The following is a 27,082-nucleotide window of genomic DNA, read 5'->3' on the forward strand; positions in this document are numbered from 1 at the left end:
ACAGTGTGGTGGTCCCTTTCCAGCTGCTGGTTCCCTACAGGCTAAAATCTGAGAACCCCGTATTTCTTCTGTATACTTTTGCAACAGAGGAATTTGGTTCCATTGTGTCACGGAGTCTTACTCTTGGAGGAAAGGGAGAGAAAGGGAAGTGACATAGATGTCCATGAAAAAGCATATTCTTTGCAACAAAACCTTATGAAAATTAGTTAACAATTATGGCAGTGTCAGAGCTGTGAGACTCGGTTCTGGTGGCCTCTTGAGACCAGGAGGAAGCCGGGAACATGACCATCCTAGGTGCAGCTCATTCTAGATTGTGAAACCACACACACTAAAAGGCCTCTAAATATATATGCTGCCAGCTTCAAAGTTTAAACAGTATAACACAAGAAGCTTATTGAGGCTTCCACAAAGGGAACAGCTAGCAATCCAACGTGGTGAGTGGAGAGGAGTCACCTGCTGCCTGGTTCGGAATGGAGAGGCGGTGAGGAGGGCGTTCCAGGTGCTTGGAGGATGTGGCATTGTAGGTTCCTTAGGCTGATGGGGAGACATGCAGTGAGAGGGAAGAGGGTGGGGAGCCCTTGACTCAAGGGTCCCAGGTGCCAGACTGCAGGATTTGGTGAGATCCAGTAGACAGCAAGGAACCACTATGGGATCTTTGATTGTACATGGCATAACAGTGAATTTACAGACAGTGATCTCTGGGGTGGGACTGGAAGGGAAGAGAGCAAGCAGGGAAATGGAAGCCAGTTATGATGCCTGCACGGGGTCCAGGCCAGCTGTGAGAAGGAGTGGCAATGACGGGGACACCATGGGAGAGAGCTAATGGAGATCCCAGCTGGAGGAGGTGGCTGGTACGGAACAGAAGCGGGCCTGGGGTCTGGGGAGCTGGCCGCTCTCCCAGCTCCTAGGGCCTCAGTTATCTTGTTTCTTCAGCTGCATCCTAAGGAGTTGACTAGAATTAGATGATCCTGTCTTTAAAGGCTGTAATTATGGACTCTGTCATTTCACATTTATTTTAAGCGGGGATAGTAATCCTAGCACTGTTGACACTGAGTAACTTCAGCTTCCTTGGGTAGCTCTGTATTTTAATGTGCAAAATCTGACAGTTTACATCAAGCCAAGTTGGCACGTTTGTGTGAAAGAACCACCAGGTGGTGCACATTGTATTTGGAAAAGCCGAGATTCCACCTCTCCCTGATGAGGAAGGTGAAAGCAGCTAAATTTCTGCCTTCCTGCAAAATGGGAGCTGTGGATTAGCACGGAAAGCTATGGGAGGGTGCCCAGGGAATGTCTGGTTATTAGGCAGGGCCCTTTGCCTGGGGGAGACTCATGACCATGTGTTGGTTCTGCTTCCCTGCTGGGCAGGTGGTGGATGTGGCCAAGCTCATGAAAGCCTACATCAGCATGATCGTGAAGAAGCGCTACAGCACGACACGCTCCGCCAGCAGCCAGGGCAGCTCCAGGTGAAGGCGGGACGGAGCCCACCTGTCTTTGCTACCTGAACGCACCACCCTCTGGCCTCGGCTGGCTCCAGTGTGCCACGCCCAGCCAAAACACAGAGCTGCCCAGGCTTTCTGGAAGCTTCTGGTTGGAGGGAGGTGTCTCTGAGGATCCTTTTGCCTGCCGACTTCAATGATCCTGTATTAAGCTGTCAACTTTAACAGTCTGCACAGTTTCCAAAGCTTTACTACTCTTAGAGGACACATGCCTTAAAAAAGGAGGGGAGGAAGCATGCTGCCACCAAAGCAGCCGGAAGTGCCTTAACTTGTGGAACCAACACTAATCGACCCTAACTGTGCTACTGAAGGGAACTGCCTTCCCCCCCTTCTCGGGGAGACTTATAGAGCGTGGAAGGGGGGCATTCTCTGTCAATGATGCGCTAACCTCCCAACCTGATTTCCCCGAATCTGAGGGAAGGTGAGGGAGTAGGGAGGGGATAGAGAGCCCGAGGGGACTGTGTGTTTGAGCTGGAGTGCTGCGGGCAGCCTTTCTCATGGAATGACATGATCAACGTTTTTCTTTGTTTCATCTTTTAAGTGTACGTGCTTGCCTGTTCATGCATGTGTTCATAAACTCAACACTTTAATCATGGTTTCATGAGCATTAAAAAGCAAAGGGAAAAAGGATGTGCAATGGTGTACACAGTCTCTGTATATTTTTAATAGTGCAGAGCTATAGTCTCAATTGTTACTTTATAAGGTGGTTTTATTAACAAACCGGAATCCTGGATTTTCCTGTCTTTGCTGTATTTTGAAAAACACGTGTTGACTCCATTTTGTTTTACATGTAGCAAAGTCTGCATCTGTGTCTGCTGTATTATAAACAGATACGCAGCCTACAAGATAACTGTATTTATAAACTACTCTTCAACAGCTGGCTCCAGTGCTGGTTTTAGAACAAGAATGAAGTCATTTCGGAGTCTTTCATGTCTAAAAGATTTAAGTTAAAGTGTTACTTGGAAGGTTAAATTGTATCCCTCTGGATCGATTACAGGTACAACCATGTTGACTATGGGGTAGAGACACTGCATTCCAGAAATGTCTTAACATTTGAGTGAACCTTTAAAGGACCCTGACATTAAATGCTGAGGCTTTAGTAAAATACACACGTATTTTATCCCAAGTTTATAATGGTGGTCTGACCAAGGCACCTGTAAATAAATCAGCATTTATGACCAGAAGAAAAATAATCTGGTCTTGGACTTCTATTTTTATATGGAAAAGTTTTAAAGACTTGGGCCAGCTAGGTCTACCCACACAAGAAATTTGCCTTGTCCCGTTGTGCACAACCCTGCAAAACTGTTGGCTCACAGGTCTGACAATAAAAGATACTAGCTAACACGCTGTGTGTTTCCTTTATCAGAGGAGGCTCGAAATGCCATGGAGGGGAGGCTTATTTTTGTTTTGGCTTTGTGGTGGGTTTTTTTGTCTTTAGAGACAGAGTCTCTGTTGCCCAGGCTGGAGTACAGTGGTGTGATCTCGGCTCACTGCAGCCTCTGCCTCCTGGGTTCTAGCGATCCTCCGGTCTCAGCCTCCCAAGGAGCTGGGACTACAGGTGAGCACCACCATGCCTGGCTTTTGTATTTTCAGTAGAAATGGGGTTTCACCATGTTGGCCAGGCTGGTCTCGAACTCCTGACCTCAAGTGATCCATCTGCCTCAGCCTCCCACAGTGCTGGGGATTACAGGTGTGAGCTACCGCGCCCGGCTGGCTTTTTGATGTTAATGCTGGGGTTTCAGTGTCTGGGCTTGGTGTTTGTTTCATGGACTTGCTCACCAGGTCCACACACACAACTGCAGCTGTCTCCACTGCTCTTGTAGACACTGAGTGTGACTTCAAGAAAGCCAAGAGGCAAAAGAAGGGACTGATAAATGAAGTCACACACAGCTGAGGACTTGAAATGTGTTTATGTCAAACAGTCTCCTGTGTCAGCTCCAAAGGGTGCCTGATCTTGAAACCCCAGATCCTAGAACCTGCCTGCACTTCTCCCTGTGGAGTAGAACACACAGGTAGGTGGTTTGGTTGCCTATGTACCCAAACCACCAGACCAGGCGTCTGGCATGAGCAAGCGCCACTTCCCTTGCAGACCACTGACTCCCACCTCTGCTCATGCTCACAAATAGCTTCTTCCCATTCTGCAGGGATTGGGATGGAACCTGAAGCCAGGTGCTGCCTGGATCCTGTGCCCCCCACCCAGGGACCGAAGGAAGGCTGGCAAAGACTAGGATATGTGTTCTTTGTTTTTATTTTAGGCCCAGAGAGAATTTGACAGAAGTCTTTCTACTGCACACCTCTCAGGATTCCCTCTGTGACTTAATTTACTCTGGAAGGCTGTCCCCTGCCCTCAATTACAGATGGGGAAATAGGCAAGGAAAGGCATGACTCAGTTAGGGGGTTAGAGCAGCACCATAGTTAGAATGTAGATTTACGCGTGAGCCTTTGCGTGGCATAGTTGTGGTTTTGTTTTTAGCCTCTTACTTAGAAATAATTACAGACTCAGAGAAAGTTGTAACAGAACATACAGGGAGGCCTGTGTCCTTCACTCAGTTTCCCCAGTGGTGACATCTCCTATCACTGTAGAGCAGCATCACAGCTAACAAAGTACCACTGAGTTTCCCGCAGCCACGGAACCTATTCCAATTTTACTGCTTTTACGTGCACTTCTTGGTGTGTGTGATGTTAGTAGCTTTGAACAAGGTCAATGAAGTGCAGTCGTCCCTTGGTATCCAAGGAACATTGGTTCTGGACCTCCCCCAGGATACAAAATTCACAGATGCTCAAGTCCCTGATATACAGTGGTGTAGTATTTGCATAGAACCTGCACACATCTTTCCTTCCACGTTAAGTCATCTCCAGGTTACTGATGCCTAACACAACGTAAATGCTGCATAAATCGTTGGCATACTGTGTGTGTGTGTGTGTGGTTTAAAAATTGTTTTAATTTGTTTGAGACAGGGTCTCACTCTGGCACCAGGCTAGAGTGCAGAGGCACAGTCACAGCTCATTACAGCCTCAACCTCCTGGGCTCAAGCAGTCCTCCCACCTCAGCCTCCCAAAGTGCTAGGATGACAGGTGTAGCCACTGTGCCCCGCCAAAAAAATTTTTTTAAATATTTTCAATCTGTGGTTGGATTCAGACCACGTGGACACTGAGGGCTGACTGCAGTTTTGAATGTCTCTGTTTATTACTGAGGAAGGCATCAGCATAAAGTATTTTATCATCTCAGATGCCAACAAGCTAGTATTTTTTAATTCTTTTGAAAGCTATGTAGGTGACTTGTAAAACAAAAATCTCAAATACTAGAAAATGTTACTTTTTTTCCAGCTGTAGCCCTCTAATTACCCATTTTCTTTTCCCAGAAACAGCTATTTTTACTGTTTTATTGAATATTCTCTCAAAAATAATTTAAACTGTCCAATCATATACTCACACATATATATCCCCATCCCCGTTTTTAATATATAGAAACAAATTGTTGTAACTTGCTTTTGTCTCAGCGTAGTATTTTAGCTCTCATCCTACATTAATATCTATAGAATTGCCTTATTCTTTTTGATTATATAGTACCTCAGATAGATTTGTGGAAAAACAGGATAAGGCCATCTATATTAATCCATTCTCACACTGCTATAAGGACATGCCTGAGACTGGGTAATTTATAAGGAAAAAGAAGTTGAATGGATTCACAGTCTCACATGTCTGGGGAGGCCTCACAATCATGGTGGATGGTGAAAGAGGAGCAAAGGCACATCTTACATGGCAGCAGGCGAGAGAGCGTGTGCAGGGGAACTCCCCTTTATAAAACCATTAGATCTTCTGAGACTTATTCACTATCAACGAGAACAGCATGGGAAAACCTGCCCCCATGATTCAATTACCTCCCATCAGGTCCCTCCCATGACAGGTGGGGATTATGGGAGCTACAATTCAAGATGAGATTTGGGTGGGGACACAGCCAAACCATAGCACCACCTAAGTTCTCTGTAAAAATAGTTTCAGCCAGGCATGCTGGCTCACGCCTGTAATCCCAGCATGTTGGAAGGCCAAGGCAAGAGGATCACTTGAGCTCAGGATTTCAAGACCACCCTGGGCAACATGACAAGACCCTGTCTCTACAAAAAATTAAACATTAGCCAGGTGTGGTAGTGCGCATCTGTAGTCCCAGCTACTGGGGAGGCTGAGATGAGAAAATCATTTGAGCTCAAGAGGTCAAGGCTGCAGTGAGCCATGATGGTACCACTGCATTCCAGTGTGGGTGACAGAGCGAGACCCTGTCTCCAAAAAAAAGAAAAAAAAAATAGTTCAGAAATCTAAGAGGGCAATTTTTTAGTTACTAAGCTTTTTATTCAGGTAGCACACTAAATTGGGTCAAAAATCTGCTGTAGTAAAGTTCTGTATTTGTGTGTACTGGGTATAAAAATAAGTGCTTTAAATAATTTGAAAATCCCTACTCACCAAAAGCTTATACTGTAATAGGGGACACGACAAGTGCATAAAGCCAAATTTAGCCAGTACATTTATAACTGTTTTGTTGGGTTGATCAGAGAAGCATCATGATTGCTGGAAAATATTGGACCTGGATTCAAGGTTTGGCATTGCTATTTTCAAAGTATGTAATCTTTTAGGTCAGGGGTCAGTGAACTACAGTAGAGAGACCAAATCTACCCTGCCACCTGTTTTTGTGAATAAAGTTTTATTGAAACAGATCTCTGTGAATTTGTGGATAGTTTGTCTATGTGTGCATTTGTACCACAACGGCAGAGATGAGTAGTTGCAACAGAGGCCCACCACAAAGCTAACAATATTTACTCTCTGGTTCTTCATAGAAAGAATGTGCTGACCTCTGTTGCAGGTAATTATGGTAATTATAGAAGTATAATATTTCCTTTAGAAGCAAAGCTACAGTTAGAATTTTGATTCCATGTGTGATGCAAGGAATACAGTCCCCAGTTTTGAGACAGTTGCTTTAAGTGTTTTTTTTTTTTTTTGAGACGGAGTCTCGCTCTGTCGCCCAGGCTGGAGTGCAGTGGTGTGATCTCGGCTCACTGCAAGCTCCGCCTCCCCGGTTTACGCCATTCTCCTGCCTCAGCCTCCCCAGTAGCCGCCCGGCTAGTTTTTTTGTATTTTTTAGTAGAGATGGGGTTTCACCGTGTTAGCCAGGATGGTCTCGATCTCCTGACCTCATGATCTGCCCGCCTCGGCCTCCCAAAGTGCTGGGATTACAGGCTTGAGCCACCGCGCCCGGCGCTTTAAGTGTTTCTTACCCACTGTTTTACATGAATCTCCTCCCTCCCTGCATTTCCTCATCAGTGCAAACTGGCTCAGCATCACCTGACTTTGTATTTGATAAATCTGCAGATGAAAGAAAGCTTCTCTGGGACAGATTCTATCTTCCCTCCACATGCCCCAAGATATCTAGCATTGTGCCTGCTTGGAATGTTCTGGGGGCTCAATTTAGCCATAGATCACACCACCGATCTCCATAATAAACTTTAAGCAAGTTATGGAGATCAGACAAATGCACATAAAATGTGAAATGACCACACAAGGTAGCACAGCAAGTCTTGTGATTATCACGAAGTAGTATTCCAGGTGCTAAGGCAAGTAGATTGATGTGACTGGGATGACGGGGGAGGATGCAAGGTGGAGGGGTGTGGACCTTGAGCTGGTCTTGCAATATGGCAGGACTTGGGATGGGAGAGGAAGGGATTCCTGGTGGAGAGCACTGGGAGCACAAGCGTAGGTGGGGTGTGGAGATGGGCATGGGGCAGGTGCAAGGCAGAGGTCAGAAGACATGCTGGGGTTCCCTTGTCCTGATCCAAAATAGTGTCTTCTTTGGTATTCCACCCTTGTCCTCCCACCATGTGTCTATCCTATTCTCCACAGACCAGATACCTAGGGAGATCTTTAGAAAACATAAACCCAAATATATTTATTTCCTATGCAAAACTATTAATATAACTTTCCATACCACCACAACATAAATATTTATACCTTTAGAGCCCTATGTTTTTTTTTTCCCCCAGATGGAGTCCAACTATGTCACTCAAGAGTGCAGTGATCTCAGCTCACTGCAACCTCTGCCTGCCAGGTTCAAGTGATTCTCCTACCTCAGCCTCCCACGTAGCTGGATTACAGGCGCCCGTCACCATACCCGGCTAATTTTTATATTTTTAGTAGAGACCAGGTTTCACCATGTTGGCCAGGCTAGTCTCGAACTCCTGACCTTGTGATCTCCCCACTTCGGCCTCCCAAGGTGTTAGAATTACAGGCGTGATCCACTGCATCCGGCAAGCCCTGTGTTTTCTGCCTCTGTGTGCCCCTCCAGCCTTGTCTCAAGCCTCTCTACCTCACTCATATTCCAGCTGGACTGGCTGTGGCTTAGCAGCATTTGTCTTGGTCATGCTTTCATTGAGTTCCCATTTTATTAGTCTCACAACTTAGAGCATTCTGCAATGACGAAGGTGATGAATGTTTCCTGGTGATGGGAGCTGTACTTTCTAAGCCCATGGAGGTCTGGCCATGATGTGCTGATAAATGCTTACCAACTGATCTCTGGGGAAAACAACAAAAAACAAAAACCAAAACCCTGCTTCATAGAATTTGCTGATTTTCGTGGTGTAAATATCCCCACTATGGTTAATTTCAGGCTCCAGAGTGTCACCACTGGAGGTGGAGTTAGATGCACACAGCACACAGTCACCTCCGGCAAGCTGGTAGGAGCCAGAGGTCCTGCACACCACTGATGAAACACAATGGAGAGGAGATGTCTTTTATTTAAATTTAAAAATGGTATTTGCTGGTTCAGAAGACAACCTCTGAAAGAAGTAGAAAGAAGACACTTATAAAGCCTTAAGCAGTTTGTTTCGATAAGGGGTGTAATTAAGGTGGGAAAATTAAAAATGTAGTATAGGATCTGTTTCCATCTTTAGTTCTCCCAGGGACTTCTATTTTTACTTTCAAGTAATAACTGGGTCACAGTTGATAAGCAGTTTGAGACGTAAACAGGATCTACGGACCCTGAAGTATTCAGACGTTTGCTTGGTGGGAACTAGTTGTTACATTTGAGTTCTCATCATTCCCTCATGATATGCTGGGGAAAATACTCAGTGATTCCTACAAATGCCATCTATTGGGGGAATAGTTCTCTGAGTTCACTGAATGACTCGGCATTCAGGAAATTTAATAGGCCTCTTAACTGGAGATAACCCCAAGGATCAACACCAACCATCTTTATTAAGTTGCTTAAAGCCTAGTTGTTAGTAAAAGATATAAATATATAAGGCAATAAGACAATTAACAGAGTATGTGGACCATCTGGATTTGTGTTGAAGGGGTCTAGAAAGAAAGTGTTCAGAGGGAAGTTTTGAAGGGAGGAGAACATTTAACCCCCAGATGCAGATTTGTGGTATACAGAGTGAGCACAGGCCAGGGCAGTGGAACCAACAAATGGAGAAAAGCATGAGGTAAAAATGAGCAGAATGTGGATTTAATTTTTTTAAATTATACTTCAAGTTCTAGGGTACATGTGCACAACGTGTAGGTTTGTTACATATGTATACATGTGCCATGTTGGTGTGCTGCACCCATTAACTCATTTACATTAGGTATATCTCCTAATGCTATCCCTTCCTGCTACCCCCATCCCACGACAGGCCCTGGTGTGTGATGTTCCCACCCTGTGTCCAAGTGATCTCATTGTTCAGTTTCCACCTATAAGTGAGAACATACGGTGTTTGGTTTTCTGTTCTTGTGACAGTTTGCTCAGAATGATGGTTTCTAGCTGCATCCATGTCCCTACAAAGGACACGAACTCATCCTTTTTTATGGCTGCATAGTATTCCATGGTGTATATGTGCCACATTTTCTTAATCCAGTCTCTATCACTGATGGACATTTGGGTTGATTCCAAGTCTTTGCTATTGTGAATAGTGCCACAATAAACATACGTGTGCATGTGTCTTTATAGCCACATGATTTATAATCCTTTGGGTATATGCCCAGTACTAGGATAGCTGGCTCAAATGGTATTTCTAGTTCTAGATCCTTGAGGAATCGCCACATGGTCTTCCACAATAGTTGAACTAGTTTACAGTCCCACCAACAGTGTAAAAGTGTTCCTATTTCTCCACATCCTCTCTAGCACCTGTTGTTTCCTGACTTTTTTAATGATTGCCATTCGAACTGGTGTGAGATGGTATCTCATTGTGGGTTTGATTTGCATTTCTCTGATGGTCAATGATCTAAAGTAATTCTTTCTTACACTCTCTTTCCTTTCCTGTTACTAACTCTTCCTGTTATTCTGTTAATATTCTCTCTTTGATGTAATCAATGGCATTAGTTACCATTTGCTCAGCACATTTCAGGCTTGGCACCAAGTGTGCTGCCATCAGCATCTGGTTTTGTCCTTGCCGTGAGATAGATGCTATTTATAATCTATTTTAATATCTATTTTATAGTGAAGCTATTGACATTTAGAAAGCAGTTTATTTAACTTGCTGTAACAGGTTTGCTGTGTAACAAAACTCCCCCAATTTCAGTAGCTAAAATAACATCCACTTCTTTTTTTTCTGAGACAGAGTTTTGCTCTTGTTGCCCAGGCTAGAGTGCAATGGGCCATCGACTCATTATCACCTCTGCCTCCTGGGTTCAAGTAATTCTCCTGCCTCAGCCTCCTGAGTAGCTGGGATTACAGGCGCCTGCCAACATGCCCAGTTAATTTTTATTTTTTTGAGTCGGAGTCTCACTCTGTCGCCCAGGCTGGAGTGCAGCGGCGCAATCTTGGCTCACTGCAAGCTCCGCCTCCCAGGTTCACGGCATTCTCCTGCCTCAGCCTCCCAAGTAGCTGGGACCACCGGTGCCCACCACCACACCTGGCTAGTTTTTTTGTTTTTTGTTTTTTTTTTAGTAGAGACGGGGTTTCACCGTGTTAACCAGAATGGTCTTGATCTCCTGACCTGGTGATCTGTCCGCCTCGGCCTCCCAAAGTGCTGGGATTACAGGCGTGAGCCACCACGCCCAGCCATTTTTTGTATTTTTAGTAGAGATGGGGTTTCACCATGTTGGCCAGGCTGGTCTTGAACTCCTGACCCTCAGGTGATCCTCCCGCCTTGGCCTCCCAAAGTGCTGGGATTACAGGCGTGAGCCACCACACCCGGCCTAACATCCACTTCTTTAGCTCATGATTCAAGGGGTTGTCAGTTTGAGCTGGCTCACTTAGGCAGTCCCTCCCTGCTGGGCCCACACATGGCTCTTCCGTTCAACTATAGCGAGGTGAACAAAGTTGACCTTGCCTGGCTTTCTCATATTTGGGACCTCAGATGAGACAGTTGAGCTCCACTCCATGTGTTTGTTCATCCTCCAGTTAACTAGCCTTGGCCGGTTTATGGGGCATTTGGCAAGGTCCTAAGAGAACAAATGGGAACAGGCAAGTCCTCTTGAGATTTAAATTCAAAACTGGCACACTGTTCATTCCACCACATTCTACTGGTCAAAGCAAGATATAATGCCAGGCCGCTGTCAGGAGGTGGGGAAATAGACTCCATAACTTCATGGAAGTTGCTGCAAAGTCACTCAACAAAAGGTTGGAGAATCGTGGCCACTTTTGTAATCTACAGCACTTGCTGAAAATCACAATACTATTACGGACAGGGAATTGAGGTCCAGGGTCATCCGTCTCCAAATCTCACTTGATATACTTTGGTTATCTGTCCCTTTCCAAATCTCATGTTGAAACGTAATCCCCAAGGTTGGAGGTGGGGCCTAGTGAGAGGTATTTGGATCCTGGGGGAGGATCCCTCATGGCTTGGTGCCACGATAGCGAGTGAGTTCTCATGAGATCTGATTGTTTTTAAAAGTGTAGCATCTCCCTACTGGCCTTGCTCCCACTCTGTCAAATGGTGTGCCTGCTCCCATGCCATCTTCCACCGTGAGTGAAAGCTCCTTGAGCCCTCCAGAAGCCAAGCAGATGCCAGTGCCATGCTTGAAGAGCGTGCAGAACCATGAGCCAAGTAAACTTGCTCTGTCGCCCAGGCTGGAGTGCAGTGGCGCAATCTCGGCTCACTGCAAGCTCCGCCTCCCGGGTTCACACCATTCTCCTGCCTCAGCCTCCTGAGTAGCTGGGACTACAGGCACCCGCCACCATGCCCGGCTAGTTTTTTGTATTTTTAGCAGAGACAGGGTTTAACCATGTTAGCCAGGATGGTCTCGATCTCCTGACCTTGTGATCTGCCCGCCTCTGCCTCCCAAAGTGCTGGGATTACAGGCATGAGCCACCACGCCCAGCGAGCCAAGTAAACTTCTATGTAAATTACCCAGTCTCAGGTACTTATTTGGCAATGCAAAAATGGCCTAACACATTGCTGTTTCATCACAAAACTATGCCAAATCCAAGCAGTTTCTCTATTTTTCACTGGCCTCCCGATAGGACCACACCCATTCTATGGGGCATAATTTACCATCCCATCACCAGCTTCCTTTAATTAGAACATGTACCTTCAGCATAAACACACATACATGCCCACTGTATTATTCCCTTTTCCAAGTTTCTGCTCATATTCTTCTCTTGCTTGAAGTGACCTTTCTCCCTATTCACATTCTCTTCATCCATGATAACTTGGTTCAGGTTTTAATTTCTACACTAAGCCGCCTGTGACAGAGACTGCTCACACACACCCAATAATCTGGCCTTTCTCTCCTTTTACCTTTTAGTAACAGAATTCCCCTACGTTTTGGCTTGCAATGCATGCTTAGCCACAGAATACATTTCCCAGCCTCACGTGCAGCTTAGTGTGTGTGGCCATTTTAAAGCATATTGCAACTTCCTGATACCTCTCCCATAAAAAGGTGAAGTCTAATTCTTATGAATATGGGTCAGCCATGGTGATTCACTTCTAATGAGTAGAATGTGGAAGAAATGCTACTGCATGACTTATAAGCCTAGGTCATAAAACGTGGTACATCTTTACTTACTCTTTCTCTGACATGTAAGAAGTCTCCTAACCTAAAGATACCATGCCAAATAGACTATGTTAAGGAGGCCACGTAGAGAGAAAAGCTTGACACACCCCAGATGTACCATACCTCAGCTGTTTAACTTCCCAACCTCGGCCATGAGGTAAGTCAGTGAGTCTTTAGATTATTCCAGCCCTTAGCTTTGAACTGCCCCATCTTAAGCTGAGGGGAGCAGAGCTGAGTTCTCCCTGCTAAGATCTGCCCAAATTGCAGTTTCATGAGCAAAATAACTGTTGTTTAAAATGATCACTAAGTTCAGGGGTGGTTAGTTTCACAACTGTAGAGAACTGGACATATTTTGGCACTCTAGACTTGAGGTGCTGCCATAACCAAACCTAAAGCATGTGGCTTTGGCACTGAGCAGTGGGAAGAAGTTGGACTTAAGAAACATGTTAGAGAAACATTGAGGACTTCAAAGAAATCATTAGCAGAGGCTTGATGGCCCTCTGGGGGACTGCTGGTGAGGACTTACAGGAAAGTGAGGAAAATATTATTGGAAGCTGGAAAAAAGAAAACCTTCATGATGCAATAGCAGGAAGTTTAGTAACACCGTTGCCTGTGGCAATGTGGGAATAGAAAAAGCACCTAATGAGCTACATGTTCCAGCTAAGGCGATTTCCAGAGAGTGTGTTGAAAGTACCACCCGGTTTCTTTTCGCTATAAAAAATAGACAAGCTAAAGAAAGAACTGTTAAATATAAAGGAGCCAGGACTTTCTGAGTTGAAAATAAAACTGATTTTCATTCCTAGTTTCTCCAATTGACATAGTGATTGCTAAAATTAAGAAATGGTTTCTGGAAGATATCAAATGCAGGGCACTGTCAGGACAACATAGTCTAAAGATGAACCCAAAGGTGCAACTGTAAAACTCTATGTGACGTTCTTAGAATTAAAATCGAAGTTCTCTAGAGATTGTCAGGGTAGATCCTTCCCACTACACAATTTGGGCTTCTAAGAATTTTTTTTTTTTTTTTTTTTTTTTTGAGGCAGAGTCTCGCTGTGTTACCCAGGCTGGAGTGCAGTGGCACAACCTCAGCACACCACAACCTCCATCTCCCGGGTTCAAGCAGTTCTCCTGCCTCAGCCTCCTGAGTAGTTGGGACTACAGGTGCATGCCACCAAGACTGGCTAATTTTTTTTATTTTTAGTCAAGACAGGGTTTCACTATGTTGGCCAGGCTGGTCTCGAACTCCTGACCTCAGGTGATCCACCTGCCTCAGCCTCCCAAAGTGCTGGGATAACAGGCATGAGCCACCACACCTGGCCAAGAATCTTAAATGAATTATTCCAGAGTCACCTTTCAGGGATCCTGATGTAGAAAAATACTTATCTTGAGATACACAGGTGAGGCTTTTGTTTAATGGAGTAAATTCCAGTAGGTTACATAGTAAATCCAAAACGTTGTAAGATAATTGTATGAAACAAAACTTTGACAGGCAGGACACAGACTGAAAAATCTAATCGGCTGCAAACATGGCTACATTTTATAGAAAAAGAAAAGATGACTCAGAGGATATATCCAAGAACCCATGGAGAATGATTCCCATTTTCCCATTTGCTGGAACTGGGCCTTCATCAGTGGACTGGCCATGTGTGTTCAGCTGGATTTCAGAAGTGCCGTGGACCAAGGAGTTCTGTGTGCTTCTTCCCCCCACTGAGTGAGTTAGAGGATCTAGAGCAGTTATCTTATGCCAGACCCACCATTGCCTGTGGCATGAGCGGGACAGAAGACTTGTCTCTTTAGTACACAGATCTTCAGTTCGAAAAAAGATCATCAATGATCCACACTCAAGGAACTGCCCACGAGGAGCCTCACCCATGTGGGAACGTGATTTACATGACAACACCCTGGGTCTCAAACCTAAACCTGATCTCTTAATAGATACAACTTTGCAAGTCCTGGGATGAAGCAAGTGTATTTTGCATGAAGGAGAAATGTAAATAATTTGGGCTAGAGGATCGATTGTGCTGCTTTTAAAATATATCCATGAATTCTGTGATACTCCTCCCACGAAAAGGTGGAGTCTAATTGTCCTCTCCTTGAATATGGGGCAGCTCTAGTTACTCACTTCTGATAAATAGAATGTGACAGGAATAATACTGCGTGACTTACAGAGCCAAGTCATAGAAGGTGACACCATAACTTTTGCTTGTCTCTCCTTCTCTCTTGGGACACGTGCTTTTGGAGCCCTAAAGCCACCATGGTGAAGAGAAAGATACCCAAGGAATCCCAGCTGTGCCAACCCCCGTCTATTTAAGTCTTCCCAGTACCAACCACAAGGTACTTCACATGATTCCAGTCTCCAGCCTTCAAGCTGCCTCGACTGATGCCAAGGGGAACAGAGACATGCTACGCTCACTGAGGAGGTTCCAGCCACTTCAGCAAGCCAGAAAGAGAAAGAAAAGAGAAATGAAAAAGATATACAACTGTTATTATTCACAGCTGATACGATGAAGCCCCTCACTTATTGACTGATCACGTTGGATTTTCTATTAGAATTAATGAGTGATTCTAGCAAGATCACTAGATAAAAAGTCAGTTTTTTTTAACTGCGTTTCTATATAGGACCAACAATGAATTATAAAAGAAAAATGTAAAAATAATACCTTTTATGATGTTATTAAAAACATTTAATATCTAAGAGAAAGTGAAAATCTAAATAAATTAGTGCATTATCTCATGTCAAAGCCCATGACTTCTTCCTGATGCTACAGTCTGAACAAGATGTAAACTGATCCACCAAACATATGAAATGAGAAGGGAAAATGGCTGCTACAAATAGCCAACCATAAAGGCGAAAATATGTTGGCGATGGAAGGAAACAGGGGTATATACCCTAATGTGTCTGTTAAACAGCTGAGAAAGCTAAAGCTTCATAACTCCTACTTTGATCATCCTTATTCTAAATTATGCTAAGTGTAAAACATAGTAAGAAAATCTAACTTCTAAAATAAAATACCTTCCTTCACGACCAAGAGGAAGTCCCATTTATTGGTTAGTAGAGAGCTTCTGCTTGAAAGGTTTATTTTATATTTTACATCGTGGTAGAATTATGAATTTTTTCAAAGTAAATTTCTGCTGCTATTCACCTGAGTGTACCACCTATCTAGAAGCATCCATGTGAGAAGCACACCGACTGCACATTGATACCTGCTGTTAGGAACACCTCCACGGCCGGGTGCCGTGGCTCACGCCCATAATCCCAGCACTTTGGGAGGCCGAGGCAGGCGGATCACCTGAGGTCAGGAGTTCGAGACCTGTCTGGCCAACACGGCACAACCCCATCTCTACTAAAAATACGGAAAATTAGCCGGGCGTGGTGGCTTGTGCCTGTAGTCCCACCTACTTGGGATGCTGAGACACAAGAATCGCTTGAACCGGGGAGGTAGAGGTTGCAGTGAGCTGAGATGGCGCCACTGCACTCTGGCCTGGGTGACAGAGTGAGACTCTGTTTAAAAAAAAAAAAAGAAAAAAAGACACCACCTCCCCTTCTCCTGATTCTGCATAAATGGTTCTTTGTCATTCAGTCCTCAGGTTACATGTCAACTCCAGAAAGGCCCTTCCTTCACCACCAAATATATTAATAATTAGCCTTTGTTGCATTACCGTCTTTTTTTTTTTTTTTTTTTTTTTTTTGAGACGGAGTCTCGCTCTGTCGCCCAGGCTGGAGTGCAGTGGCCAGATCTCGGCTCACTGCAAGCTCCGCCTCCCGGGTTTACGCCATTCTCCTGCCTCAGCCTCCCGAGTAGCTGGGACTACAGGCGCCCGCCACCTCGCCCGGCTAGTTTTTTGTATTTTTTAGTAGAGACGGGGTTTCACCGGGTTAGCCAGGATGTTCTCGATCTCCTGACCTCATGATCCACCCATCTCGGCCTCCCAAAGTGCTGGGATTACAGGCTTGAGCCACCGCGCCTGGCCATCACCGTCTTTTAACTATCACTTGTCATTAAATGATGTCTTCTTGTTTATTGTATATCTTTTCCAGTTAGAATGGAAGCTCCATGGGAGCAGAAATTTTTTCATATTTATAACTGTCACTTTGTTAATCAGAACTGTATCTGAATAGAGTAGGTTCTTAGTGATGATTTCTTCAATAAATAAAGGAATAAAGTGCGACTTTCAATGTGGGCTACACCCCAGGTGAGAGGAAGGCAGAGATGAACTGCTGATGCTTTTAGAAATGCAATCCCGGGGTAGAAAGGATGCGGGAGCGAGGCGGAAACGGATGGGAGTCAATGCCAGCCAAGGCTTTATTGTGACAACCCTCTTCACCGTGAGCCAGAAAGAGACCCAGCCAGTTGCTCAGTGGGGCACCTGCTCGGCTCTGTGGGATGTCTCTGCACAGGCTGTGCGGAAAGTCCTGCCTTGGAGCAGTCCTCCAGAGGGAAGAAATGTGTCTTCCTGGCTTGGTCCTGTCTCCTGTTTCCTGCTGGTTGAATCTCACTACCTGGGGAGTCAGCTCCCACACATGTCCCTGCCATCTGGTACCTTTATTTATTTTTATTTTTTTTAGAAACAGTCTTGCTCTGTTGCCCAGGCTATAGAGCAGTGGGCATGATCATAGCTTACCTCAGCTCCTAGGCTCGAGAGATCCTCCCGCCTCAGCCCCCCAAGTAGCTAGAGTGACCAGTGCACGCCACCACACTCAGCTTTCAAATTTTTTGTAGAGATGGGGTCTTGCTATGTTGTCCAGGCTGGTCTCCAACTTCTGGCCTCAAGCAATCCTCCTGCCTCAATTCCCCAAATGGTGGGATTACAGATGTGAGCCACTGTGCCTGGCCTACCTGATGCCTTTCAAAGCCACTTAAGAAGTTATATCCTACCCAGAGGTGAGCTGAATAATGGCCTAACACAGATAACCACATCCTAATCCCTAGAATCTGTGAATGTTACCTATGGCAAAAGGGACTCAGCAGATGTGATTAAGAGTCTTGACGCCAGGTGCGGTGGCTCACACCTGTAATCCCAGCACTTTGGGAGGCAGAGGCAGGTGGATCACGAGGTCAGGAGTTCAAGACCAGCTGGGCCAACATAGTGAAACCCTGTCTCTACTAAAAATACAAAAATTAGCCTGGCCTGGTGACGTGTGCCTGTAGTCCCAGCTACTCAGGAAGCTGAAGCAGGAGAATTGCTTGAACCTGGGAGGCAGAGGTTGCAGTGAGCCAAGATTGCACCACTGCACTTAGCCTGGGTGACAGAGCTAGACTCTATCTCAAAAATAAATAAATAAATAATAAATAAATAAATAGTCTCAAGATGAAGCAATTATTCTAGGTCATCCAAGTGGGTCCATTGCAATCCCAAGGGGTCTTCAAAGAGGGAGGCAGAAAATCAGAGGCACGGGTGGGAGATGAGACAATGGAAGCAAGAGTAAGAGTGAGGCAAGAAAGGGGCCACAGGCCGGGGAATGCCAGCAACCTCTGCAAGCCTGGAGAGGCAGGAGGCCCTCGGGAGAAAGCAGCCCTGCTGGCACCTTGATTTTAGAAGCATGAAGCTCATTTTAGACGGTGACCTCCAAAAATGTAAGAAAACTAACTTCTGTTGCTTTAAACCACCACATTTGCGGTAACCTGTGACAGCAGCAACAGGAAACAAATTCACATGCCCTGAAGGTAGCATTTCGTGGAAATCTCTGGCGGGAGGATCTTAAGACTCCAGATACACAGCTGGTTAGTCTTCAGGGGTGGAAAATACAAGGCCCGTGTGGAGTCAGTTGACTGTCTTGGTGCTGAGTGGACCAAGCTTCCAAGAGCTTGGGGGATGGAGGAGGCCAAGGAACCTGAGGAGGCAGGTAAGAGAGGCAGCATCCAGGGACCCATAGTGAAAACAACCACTTATATTAACAAGGTGTGGACAGAGAAAATGTGTGTGTGTTGATTGTATTATCACTGCCTTTTATAACAGTCATCCCTTGGTATCCATGGGGGATTGGCTGCAGGACCCCACCATGGATACCAAAAATCCGAGGATACTCAAGTCCCTGATATATAATGACACATCCTCCTATACATACTCTAGGTTACTTATAATACCTTGTACAGTGTAAATGCTATGTAAATAGTTGTTGTACTATACGGTTTAGGGAACAATAACAAGGAAAATGTCTGTACATGTTCAATATAGACGCAACATTTTTTCAAATATTTTCAGTCTGCTTGGTTGAATCTACAGATGTGGAACCCACAGGTCCAGAGGGCTGGCTTTGAATATTATTTTCAGCTGTTATAAGGAATAACTGCTGAGCCTCATAAGACATCCCCTGGGCCCCTCGGAGTGAATTTCATGTCACATCGTCTCTACTCTTATGTCAGACCATCACAAACACACCTTTAAAATTTGTTAAAAATCACTGAGTGCAGTGGCTCACACCTGTAATCCCAGCACTTTGGGAGGCCGAGGCGGGTGGATCATGAGGTCAGGAGATTGAGATCATCCTGGCCAACATGGTGAAACCCCGTCTCTACTAAAAAATAGCTGGGCATGGTGGCGCATGCCTGTAATCCCAGATACTCAGTTGGCTGAGGCAGGAGAATCGCTTGAATCAGGGAGTCGGAGGTTGTAGTGAGCCAAGATCGTGCCACGGCACTCCAGCCTGGGCGACAGAGCAAGACTCCGTCTCAAAAAAAAAAAAAAAAAAAAAAGATAAAAATGTATTTAGACAAACAATTTTTTTATATTTGATATAGAATTTATAGAGTATGTATTAGGGTAACTTTAGTTGCTTTAGCCAACAAATTCCTATGTTTCAACCACTTAATATAACGAAAGATGATTTTTTGCTTCTGTAACAGTCCAACATCGACGTCATGTTGGGAGAGTGGTAGTTACTCCCTGTGGCTCTTCAGGGACCCAGACTGACAGGGGATCTGCCTTCTTCTACATTTAGCTTCCAAGATCTCCCTGGGTGGAGCTGGGCAGAGCTGGCAGAAAGGAAACAAACAGTCCATTGAATCGGTGAATAAGGACATTCACTTCTTAACCTTTTCCGCCTGGAAGTGACTTCACTTCTGCTCCCAATCCACTAGCAAGACCTAATCATGTGGCATGACGTACATGCAAGGGATGCTGAGAAATGGATGCAGTGGCTGCTGGGAAATGCAGCTTCAGGCTGGACAACTGCACTTTCAGTAGCAACTATACCATACGTAAGGGGAGAATGATGCTTTGGTGGACAGTTAGCTGTCACTGTCACAGTCTGCCTCTCTGGCCAAGAAATATTCACAAAGACTCTCTCTCCAAATTCAGAAAATTCTTCCCCTGGCCAAAAATAACACTCAAGGGAGTTAACTGAAAATTCTATTGAGTTACTGCATCCGTAGGAACAAAACAGATGGGCAGCCAAGAAGAGATTGTTCAGTCTGTATAACCAAAAGAAATCAAGGATGCTTGATCGGGAACCTGAGAGTCACCAATAAGAAGTCAGTTTCTGGGCTTGAGCCACTGTTTGGCCCCAGGTGCACTGACTAAAGACAAGACTGTGGCCCTAGGAGGCAGAGCCCTGCAAAACCACACAGCAAGAGGGTGAGGTCCTGGGTCTCCCAGGCCTTTACCAAAGAGATCTACTTGGATAACTGAATATCAAGGGTTATCCAAACATTTGAGTGACTGCTGCACGAGGTCTTAGTAAGCATTAATACCTAGAGACACAAACCAGCATCTGGTGCCCCCATCAGAGCGGGGAATATTCGAGTAGGTAAAACATGGAGACTGGCCCAGATCCTGCTTATTTATGATGTGTCCACTGCGTCTGCAGACTCATCCAGTGGTCATTTCTCTGGACCCCAAATGTATAATGGAAATAGACATGCTTCATTTATTGGTTCCCAGGCTTAGGGTAAGACGATCATCATAGAGAGGAACAAGGGGAATCTTCTGAAATGAATCCCCTCTATGACCATAGACAGTGAATCCGCAGTGATACAGCATTCCAAGGTGAATGGCAGAAATTAGTGTCATCCCTGAAGGACCAGAAGATGCAGGGTGATGGACCCCATCATTTTGCCATTTAATTCACAAGCGTGGGCTCTGGAAAAAGACAGATCCTGGAGGATGACAATGGTCCATGGCAAACTCAACCAAGTAGTCACTATTGCAACTGCTGTGTTAGGTGCGATATCATTGCTAGGTCAGAATAGCTTGGCCTGAGTGGATGTTACATGTGATTTAACATATTCTTGCTTGGAATCCCGTTTTTTTGAACTAATTTCTAATGAACTTGAATTAGAACATATAACTTTGATGTCTGAAGACAGATGAAACCTGTAAGATATGTCTATTTCTTCAAAGAGCCTTATATAATTAAAGTGTAATAAATGATATTACCTATAATAACTAATTTTCACATGGTTCTTATTTGGCAAACTCAGTAATTCAAAACATGGTAAGAATCTGGGAGGAAGCAAAACTTGGATTCATGTGAGTAACTCCTAACTGTTCGTGTGAGCTTTGTTGATTTCATTTGTGCCTGAAAAGGGTCAGAAAAGATTATCCTCCCTTTCATTACGCTCAGTAGGCATCCTCCTTTCTCCTCATTGGCCTGCGCCCTCTGCAGCGAATGGTCTGTCACCTGCACCTCTTAAGTTCCTCTGACCTTCTACCCCTAACTGAAAACCATTGTGTTCCCAGCAACCTTCTCAAGTGAGGGTTGTTTGGATCCCAGCTCTCTGCCACCGGGCCTGGGGTGAGGTGATTATTCTCTTAGCCCCTCCAGACCCTTGCTCTTCCTTCCTTTCTGAAAACCCCACACTGTTTGAAGCGGTGCTATTGGAACAGACTGTCCTCGTCCCTTCCTCATACAAGCATTTGGCTGTCTTTCTCTGCACCACTGTTTTGGAGACTTCCCTTTCATAGACAGTCCATCCAGCGCCCTGGCTTCTTGGGTCCTTTGACCTCCTTACTCCTAGTAATCTTCCCAACCAAACTCTGGCCTGCTGCTCCCAAACTATTTCATTTCCACTTTTTCTCAGCACAGTCCCTCTAGTGACACTTCAACAACGCTACCCCATGATGACTTCCAAACCAGTGAGGCCACCACTTTCTTCAATGCCCCCTGCTCCCTCCTTCCACAGTCTAGAATCTCTGGTCCATAAGTATAATTTCATTTGTATATACCCTCAGCTCCCTCCTCATCCCTTCCCTCCCTCCATTTGTCTTCAAAAATCCCACCCACAGCTAAATCCAACTCTCTAAGTCTGTATTTGATGGTTAATTTTATGTGTCAACATGAGTGAGCCATGGGATGCCCAGATAACTGCTCAAACATTATTTCTGGGTGGTCTCTGAGGGTGTATCCAGAAGAGATAAGCCTTTGAATTGGTGAACTGAGTAAAGCCATGTGGGTGGGCATTATCCAATCTATCAGCAGAGGAAGGTTGAGTCCACTCCCGGCCTGACTGCTGGAGTTGGCTTATTGATCTTCTCCTGTCCTTGGAACAACTGGTTCTCAGGCCTTCTGACCCGGACTGGAATCTACACCATTGGCTCTCTGGCTTTCAGGCCTTGGAATTATATCACAAGCTTTCTTAGGTCTCCAGCTTGCAGACAGAAGCTTGTGGGACTTAATCAAGTATCCATAATCAACCTCCATAATTATGTGAGCCAATGCCTTATAATCTGTTTCTTTCTGGTCACATATATCCTATTGGATCTGTTTCTCTGAGGACCTCTGACTAATGCCCTGTATTTGAGCAGCTGAATATTGCTGGAGAAACACAACCAATATAGCTCTCACTTTATCACAGTCTTCAGAAGCTGGCAGCCCCTTCACATCCATCCTGCCACCCTTCCCTAATGAATTCAGTCTCTTGTATCCTGACCTAAAACCACTTTCTCAAAACTCTTCTCTTTCGAAGCTCCCTGCAGCCATTCCTTCTATTCATCACTTCTTATTTCATTGTGAAAACCCAATGGTTGGCAGAGAACATCTGCATCTTCTACGACATCTTCCAATTTATCCCACATACTCTCATGGCCATCATGCCATTTAGATGCTGACTTTCTCTCCCTTGAGCTTAAGGTCTTCCTATTTGATCTTCTACTTGGTGTCTCCACTCGCATATGTATTAGGCAGGTGAAATACAGCATGTCCAGAAAAGAATGCCTGATTTTCTCTCCTCATTATTTCCTGTCTTGCTCAGTTGTCAGGCATCATTCTTGACCCCTGTGTCCCTGACATTTCACATCTACTCCATGAACATGTAATGTTTCTACCTCTTCTGGTCGTCCAAATTCAACCACTTCTTGGCACCTCCACCACTACCATTCTCTCTTTCTGTGACTACTGCAGGAGCCCCTACCAGATCGCCCAGTCTCCATGCATGTTGCCTCATCAGTAATCAGAACCATCTTTTAAAGATGAAAATTGGCCAGGCGTGGTGGCTCATACCTGTAATCCCAGCACTTTGGGAAGGTGGAAGGTGGAAGGTGGATTACTTGAGGTCAGAAGTTCGATACCAGCCTGGCAAACATGGTGAAACCTCTTCTCTGTTAAAAATGCAAAAATTAGCCAGGTGTGGTGGCATGCACCTGTAATCCCAGCTACTCAGAAGACTGAGGCAAGAGAATCGCTTGAACCCAGGAGGTGTTGCAGTGAGGTTGCCGTGAGCCAACATCGTGCCACTGCACTCTAGCTTGGGTGACAGAGTGAGACTCTGCCTCGAAAAGATAAATAAAGATGAAAATTGGATCAAGTCCCTTCTTGCACAAAATCTTTCATTGGTTTCTCATCACTATTTAGAATAAAATTGAGTCTCCTTCCATGGTCTGCAAAGCCCTGCACTGTGGTCCTCTCTGCCACCTCTCCAGTCTCATCTCCATTGCTCTTCCACCCCCAGCCCTGGTGTACTCTGCTCTTCTTGTTTCTTGAGCATTTCAAGCTGGTTCTGGCTTCACAGTCCTCAACACCTGCGGTTCACTTTGTCTGGCATGGGCTTGCCTGCAGAATTTCACATGACTGGCTGCCTTACTTCATTTAAGTGTCTGCTCAAAAGTCACTTCTCTGACCACCCTGTCTACTACGGCCTTCTCTTCCAATGTAATTATCTGCCTTGTTACTCTATTCTCTTTTTCTTCATTGCCATCTAACATGTATTCCATTGTTATGTTAATGGATCTTAATGAATTCTAGACTCTGTTTAACATGTGTTCCATGCTTTTTTTTTTTTTTTAATTGAGATGGAGTCTCACTCTGTCACCTAGGCTGGAGTGCAGTGGTGCAATCTCGGCTCACTGCAAGCTCTGCCTCCCAGGTTCACACCATTCTCCTGCCTCAGCCTGCCGAGTAGCTGGGACCACAGGCACCCGCCACCACGCCCAGTTAATTTTTTTGTATTTAGTAAAGATGGGGTTTCACCGTGTTAGCCAGGATGGTCTCTATCTCCTGACCTGGTGATCCGCCCTTCTCGGCCTCCCAAAGTGCTGGGATTACAGGCCTCAGCCACCAAGCCCGGCCAACATGTGTTCCATTGTTATGTTAATGGATTTTAATGAATTCTAGGCTTGTGTGTTGCCCCCTTCAACGTCAACCCTAAGCTTAGCCATATGATTTGCTTTGGCTATGGGATCATTAGAAAATGTGGCCCAAGCGGAGGCTGATACATGCTTATACATCAGGCTTGCCCTCATGGAACCCCAGCTGCCAAGTGAGGAAGGCTGAGCTGGGAGAGGCTACGTGGAGGACAACTGAGGCACATTAGCCAGCAGCACTAGCCAACCGCCAGAAGTGTGAGTGAAGCCAGCCAGCATCTAGTAATTGGCGGCAAATGCATTAACGAACCCACCACCACCACGTGGATCCACTAAGATGTCTAAATTGAGTTCATTAGAAAAATCTATCTTCCGAGTTTCTGTCCTAAGTGACCACTGGACATCGCCAGCTGAAATTCAACATCGAAATGATGTTCTTTTTCTCCCCTCAACTGATCTTTTATCCTCTATTCCATATATTATTAATTATTAACGGCACCCAAATACAACCAATGTCTTAAAGGTGATGGTTAATTTTACGTATCACCTTGGCTAGGCTATGGTGTCTAGTTGTCTCGATGTCACCGTGAAGGTATTTTTTAGGGTACGATTAACATTCAAACTGGTGAGCTTTGAGGAAAGCAGATTACCCTCCGTAAGATACATGGGCCTCAGCCAATCAATGGAGGCCATTAAGAGAAAACACTGAAACTCCACTGAGGAAGAAGGAATTCTTTGCAGACCTGCCTTTGAAGACTGCAAGATCAACTTCTGATAGAATCTCTAGCCTGTGAGCTACCTTGCGGGTTTTGGACTTTTGCACACCCACAATGGAGTTTCCTTATAATAGAGAACTCCTTTCTCTCTCAACACACACACACACACACACACACACACTCACCCTATTGGTTCTGTTTCTCTGGAAAATCCTAATACATCATCTCTGATGACCCCTCTGTGTCACTTCCTAGCATTCATTCTGTCACCATGCCCTATTTTTGTAATCTACAAACTGTCTCTTGCATCCACCCTTTCTCTGTCTCTACTTCGTCTTGGTTTAGGTGCTCAGCATCTCTCACCAGCACTATTACAAAAATGTATTAACCAATCTTGCTGGCTCATCTCCTTCCAAATCTCCTGCCACTCCACCACTAGACTTACCGTTCTAAGACAAGCACCTGATGATCATATTATTTATCTCCAAAGTCTCCTCCTGGCTTCCCACTGCCTTCAGGATACAGTTCAAACTCTTCAGGATAGGATGGAAGCTCTTTATCTACCAGCCCAAGTTAAGCTGGAGTTCCGAGTTGTCTCTCTTACTGCCCCAAGTACCCACCCTCCAGCCATATTTAACTAGTTGTTGATCCCCCAAAGACCTCATGCTCATTTCACGCCCTCATGCTTTTGCATGCTCTATTCCATCTGCTTGCAATGCCTACTGCTTTGTCTGAAAAATATCCTGAACTTTAATCCAAGCCATGGCTCTGAGGTAGTCTTTGTTCAGAAACTGTTGCTAGATTCCTGATGATAATTTTTAGAACATGATAAAGGTCTTATAAACTTTATGCAATATACTGAAATTAATCTATTCATATATCTCAAAAGATAAGGGACTTTTTGATGGCCCCTGTATCTTGTTCTATAACTGGATCTCTAGTCCTAGTGTTTTGTTTAGCTCATAATAACCACTCAAAAAATGCTTGTGGAGCCCAATTGTATGGGTTAGATTTTACACCCCTTGAAGGCAGAGACCATATTGTTGTTCATCTTGGTATATCATTCCTCTCATGGGATCTTGCATAGTTGAAGCTCAATATAAGAAATTTGAGGCTGCGCACAGTGGTTCATGCCGGTAATCCCAGCACTTTGGGAGACCAAAGCAAGTGGATCATTTGAGACCAGAAGTTTGAGACCAGACTGGCTAATATGGTAAAACCCCTTCTCTACTAAAAATACAAAAATTAGCTGGGTGTGGAGGCCCGTGCCTGTAGTCCCAGCTAGTTGGGAAGCTGAGACAGGAGAATTGCTTGAACCTGGGAGATGGAGGTTGCAGTGAGCCAGGACCACATCACTTCACTCCAGCCTGGGCAACAGAGCGAGACTTCATCTCAAAAAAAAAAAAAAAAAAAAAAAAAAAAAAGAAATTTGATTTTAGAAGATAAGCTTTAGTTCTCTGAGAAAATAAAAATATTTCATTTCCTTTTGCTACCAGATATGTCAGTCATTATTGAGATTCCCTGCTCAGTGGTGACACAATGATTTTAAGTCAAACAAAAGTTTATGGAAAGGAGAAATCGCTAGCACTGAGGGTCATAGTTGTGGGCAAAAGGAAATAGAAGGAAACAGTCTTTTAAATGGCTCTTTAATAAGACTCATTTCTATTTCCTATCCTCTTGAACGGTCTTTGAAAAAACATTTTTTGTCTTGTTTTGAAAATTTTCAAGCCCACAGAAAAGTTGAAAGAACAGTACAATGAACACCTGGATACTCCTCACGTAGATTCACCATCTAGCCGCAGCTACTTCCTCTATTTATATGCACGCACGCACACACATATACACACACATACACACACACACACACACACACACACACCCCTTTCCCTTTTGCTAAAGTAGGCAGCTGTCATCATGGCATTTCATGCCTAAATGTTGGATCTTGCATCACTCAGAACAGAGCCATCCTCTTACCTCACCATAACACCATCCTCACCCCTGATAAGAGAATCAACATTAATTCAACAGAATGATCTAACATGCAATCTGGACTCAAAGTTTCCTAATCGTCCTCCAGAATGTCCTTGGTAGCTTTTGACCCAGAATCCAATCAAGGTTGACACCTAGATTTGGCTGTTCTGTCTCTATTTTCCCTGTACTCTGCCTCTGTTCTTGAACTCCAACTCTTTGAAGACCTGCAGAACATCCTGGCTGGGCGCGGTGGCTCACGCCTGTAATCACAGCACTTTGGCAGGCTGAGGTAGGAGGATCACTTGAGGTCAGAAGTTCAAGACCAGCCTGGGCAACATGGTGAAACACCGTCTCTACTAAAAATACAAAAATTACCTGGGTGTGGTAGTGCATGCCTGGAGTTCCAGCTACTCAGGAGGC

The 27,082-nt window shown here is 44.9% G+C and overlaps 2 protein-coding genes across 23 annotated transcripts in view; one reads left to right on the forward strand and one right to left on the reverse strand.

Annotated features, from left to right (window-relative positions):
• MYO10 (myosin X) overlaps positions 1–2,838 on the forward strand; it is a 275,069-nt gene extending 272,231 nt beyond the window's left edge. Inside the window, exon 41 of the mRNA XM_050794761.1 lies at positions 1,366–2,838. Within this exon, the coding sequence (XP_050650718.1) occupies positions 1,366–1,467 (102 nt within the window). The 3' untranslated portion in view covers positions 1,468–2,838. The remainder of the gene's footprint in view (positions 1–1,365) is intronic.
• The window catches only part of BASP1 (brain abundant membrane attached signal protein 1), a 1,209,505-nt gene that overhangs the window by 606,836 nt on the left and 575,587 nt on the right, over positions 1–27,082 (reverse strand). The window contains exon 1 of one of the 22 annotated variants that reach the window (XM_050794712.1): positions 1,818–1,822. The exons of the other annotated variants lie outside the window; for them this stretch is intronic. The gene's annotated coding sequence lies outside the window, so the exon portion shown is untranslated. Of the gene's footprint in view, positions 1–1,817; positions 1,823–27,082 lie in introns of those variants that run through there. 22 annotated transcript variants of the gene reach the window in all.

The sequence above is a fragment of the Macaca thibetana genome, chromosome 6, assembly GCF_024542745.1.
Source record: "Macaca thibetana thibetana isolate TM-01 chromosome 6, ASM2454274v1, whole genome shotgun sequence".
NCBI classification, from domain to species: domain Eukaryota; kingdom Metazoa; phylum Chordata; class Mammalia; order Primates; family Cercopithecidae; genus Macaca; species Macaca thibetana.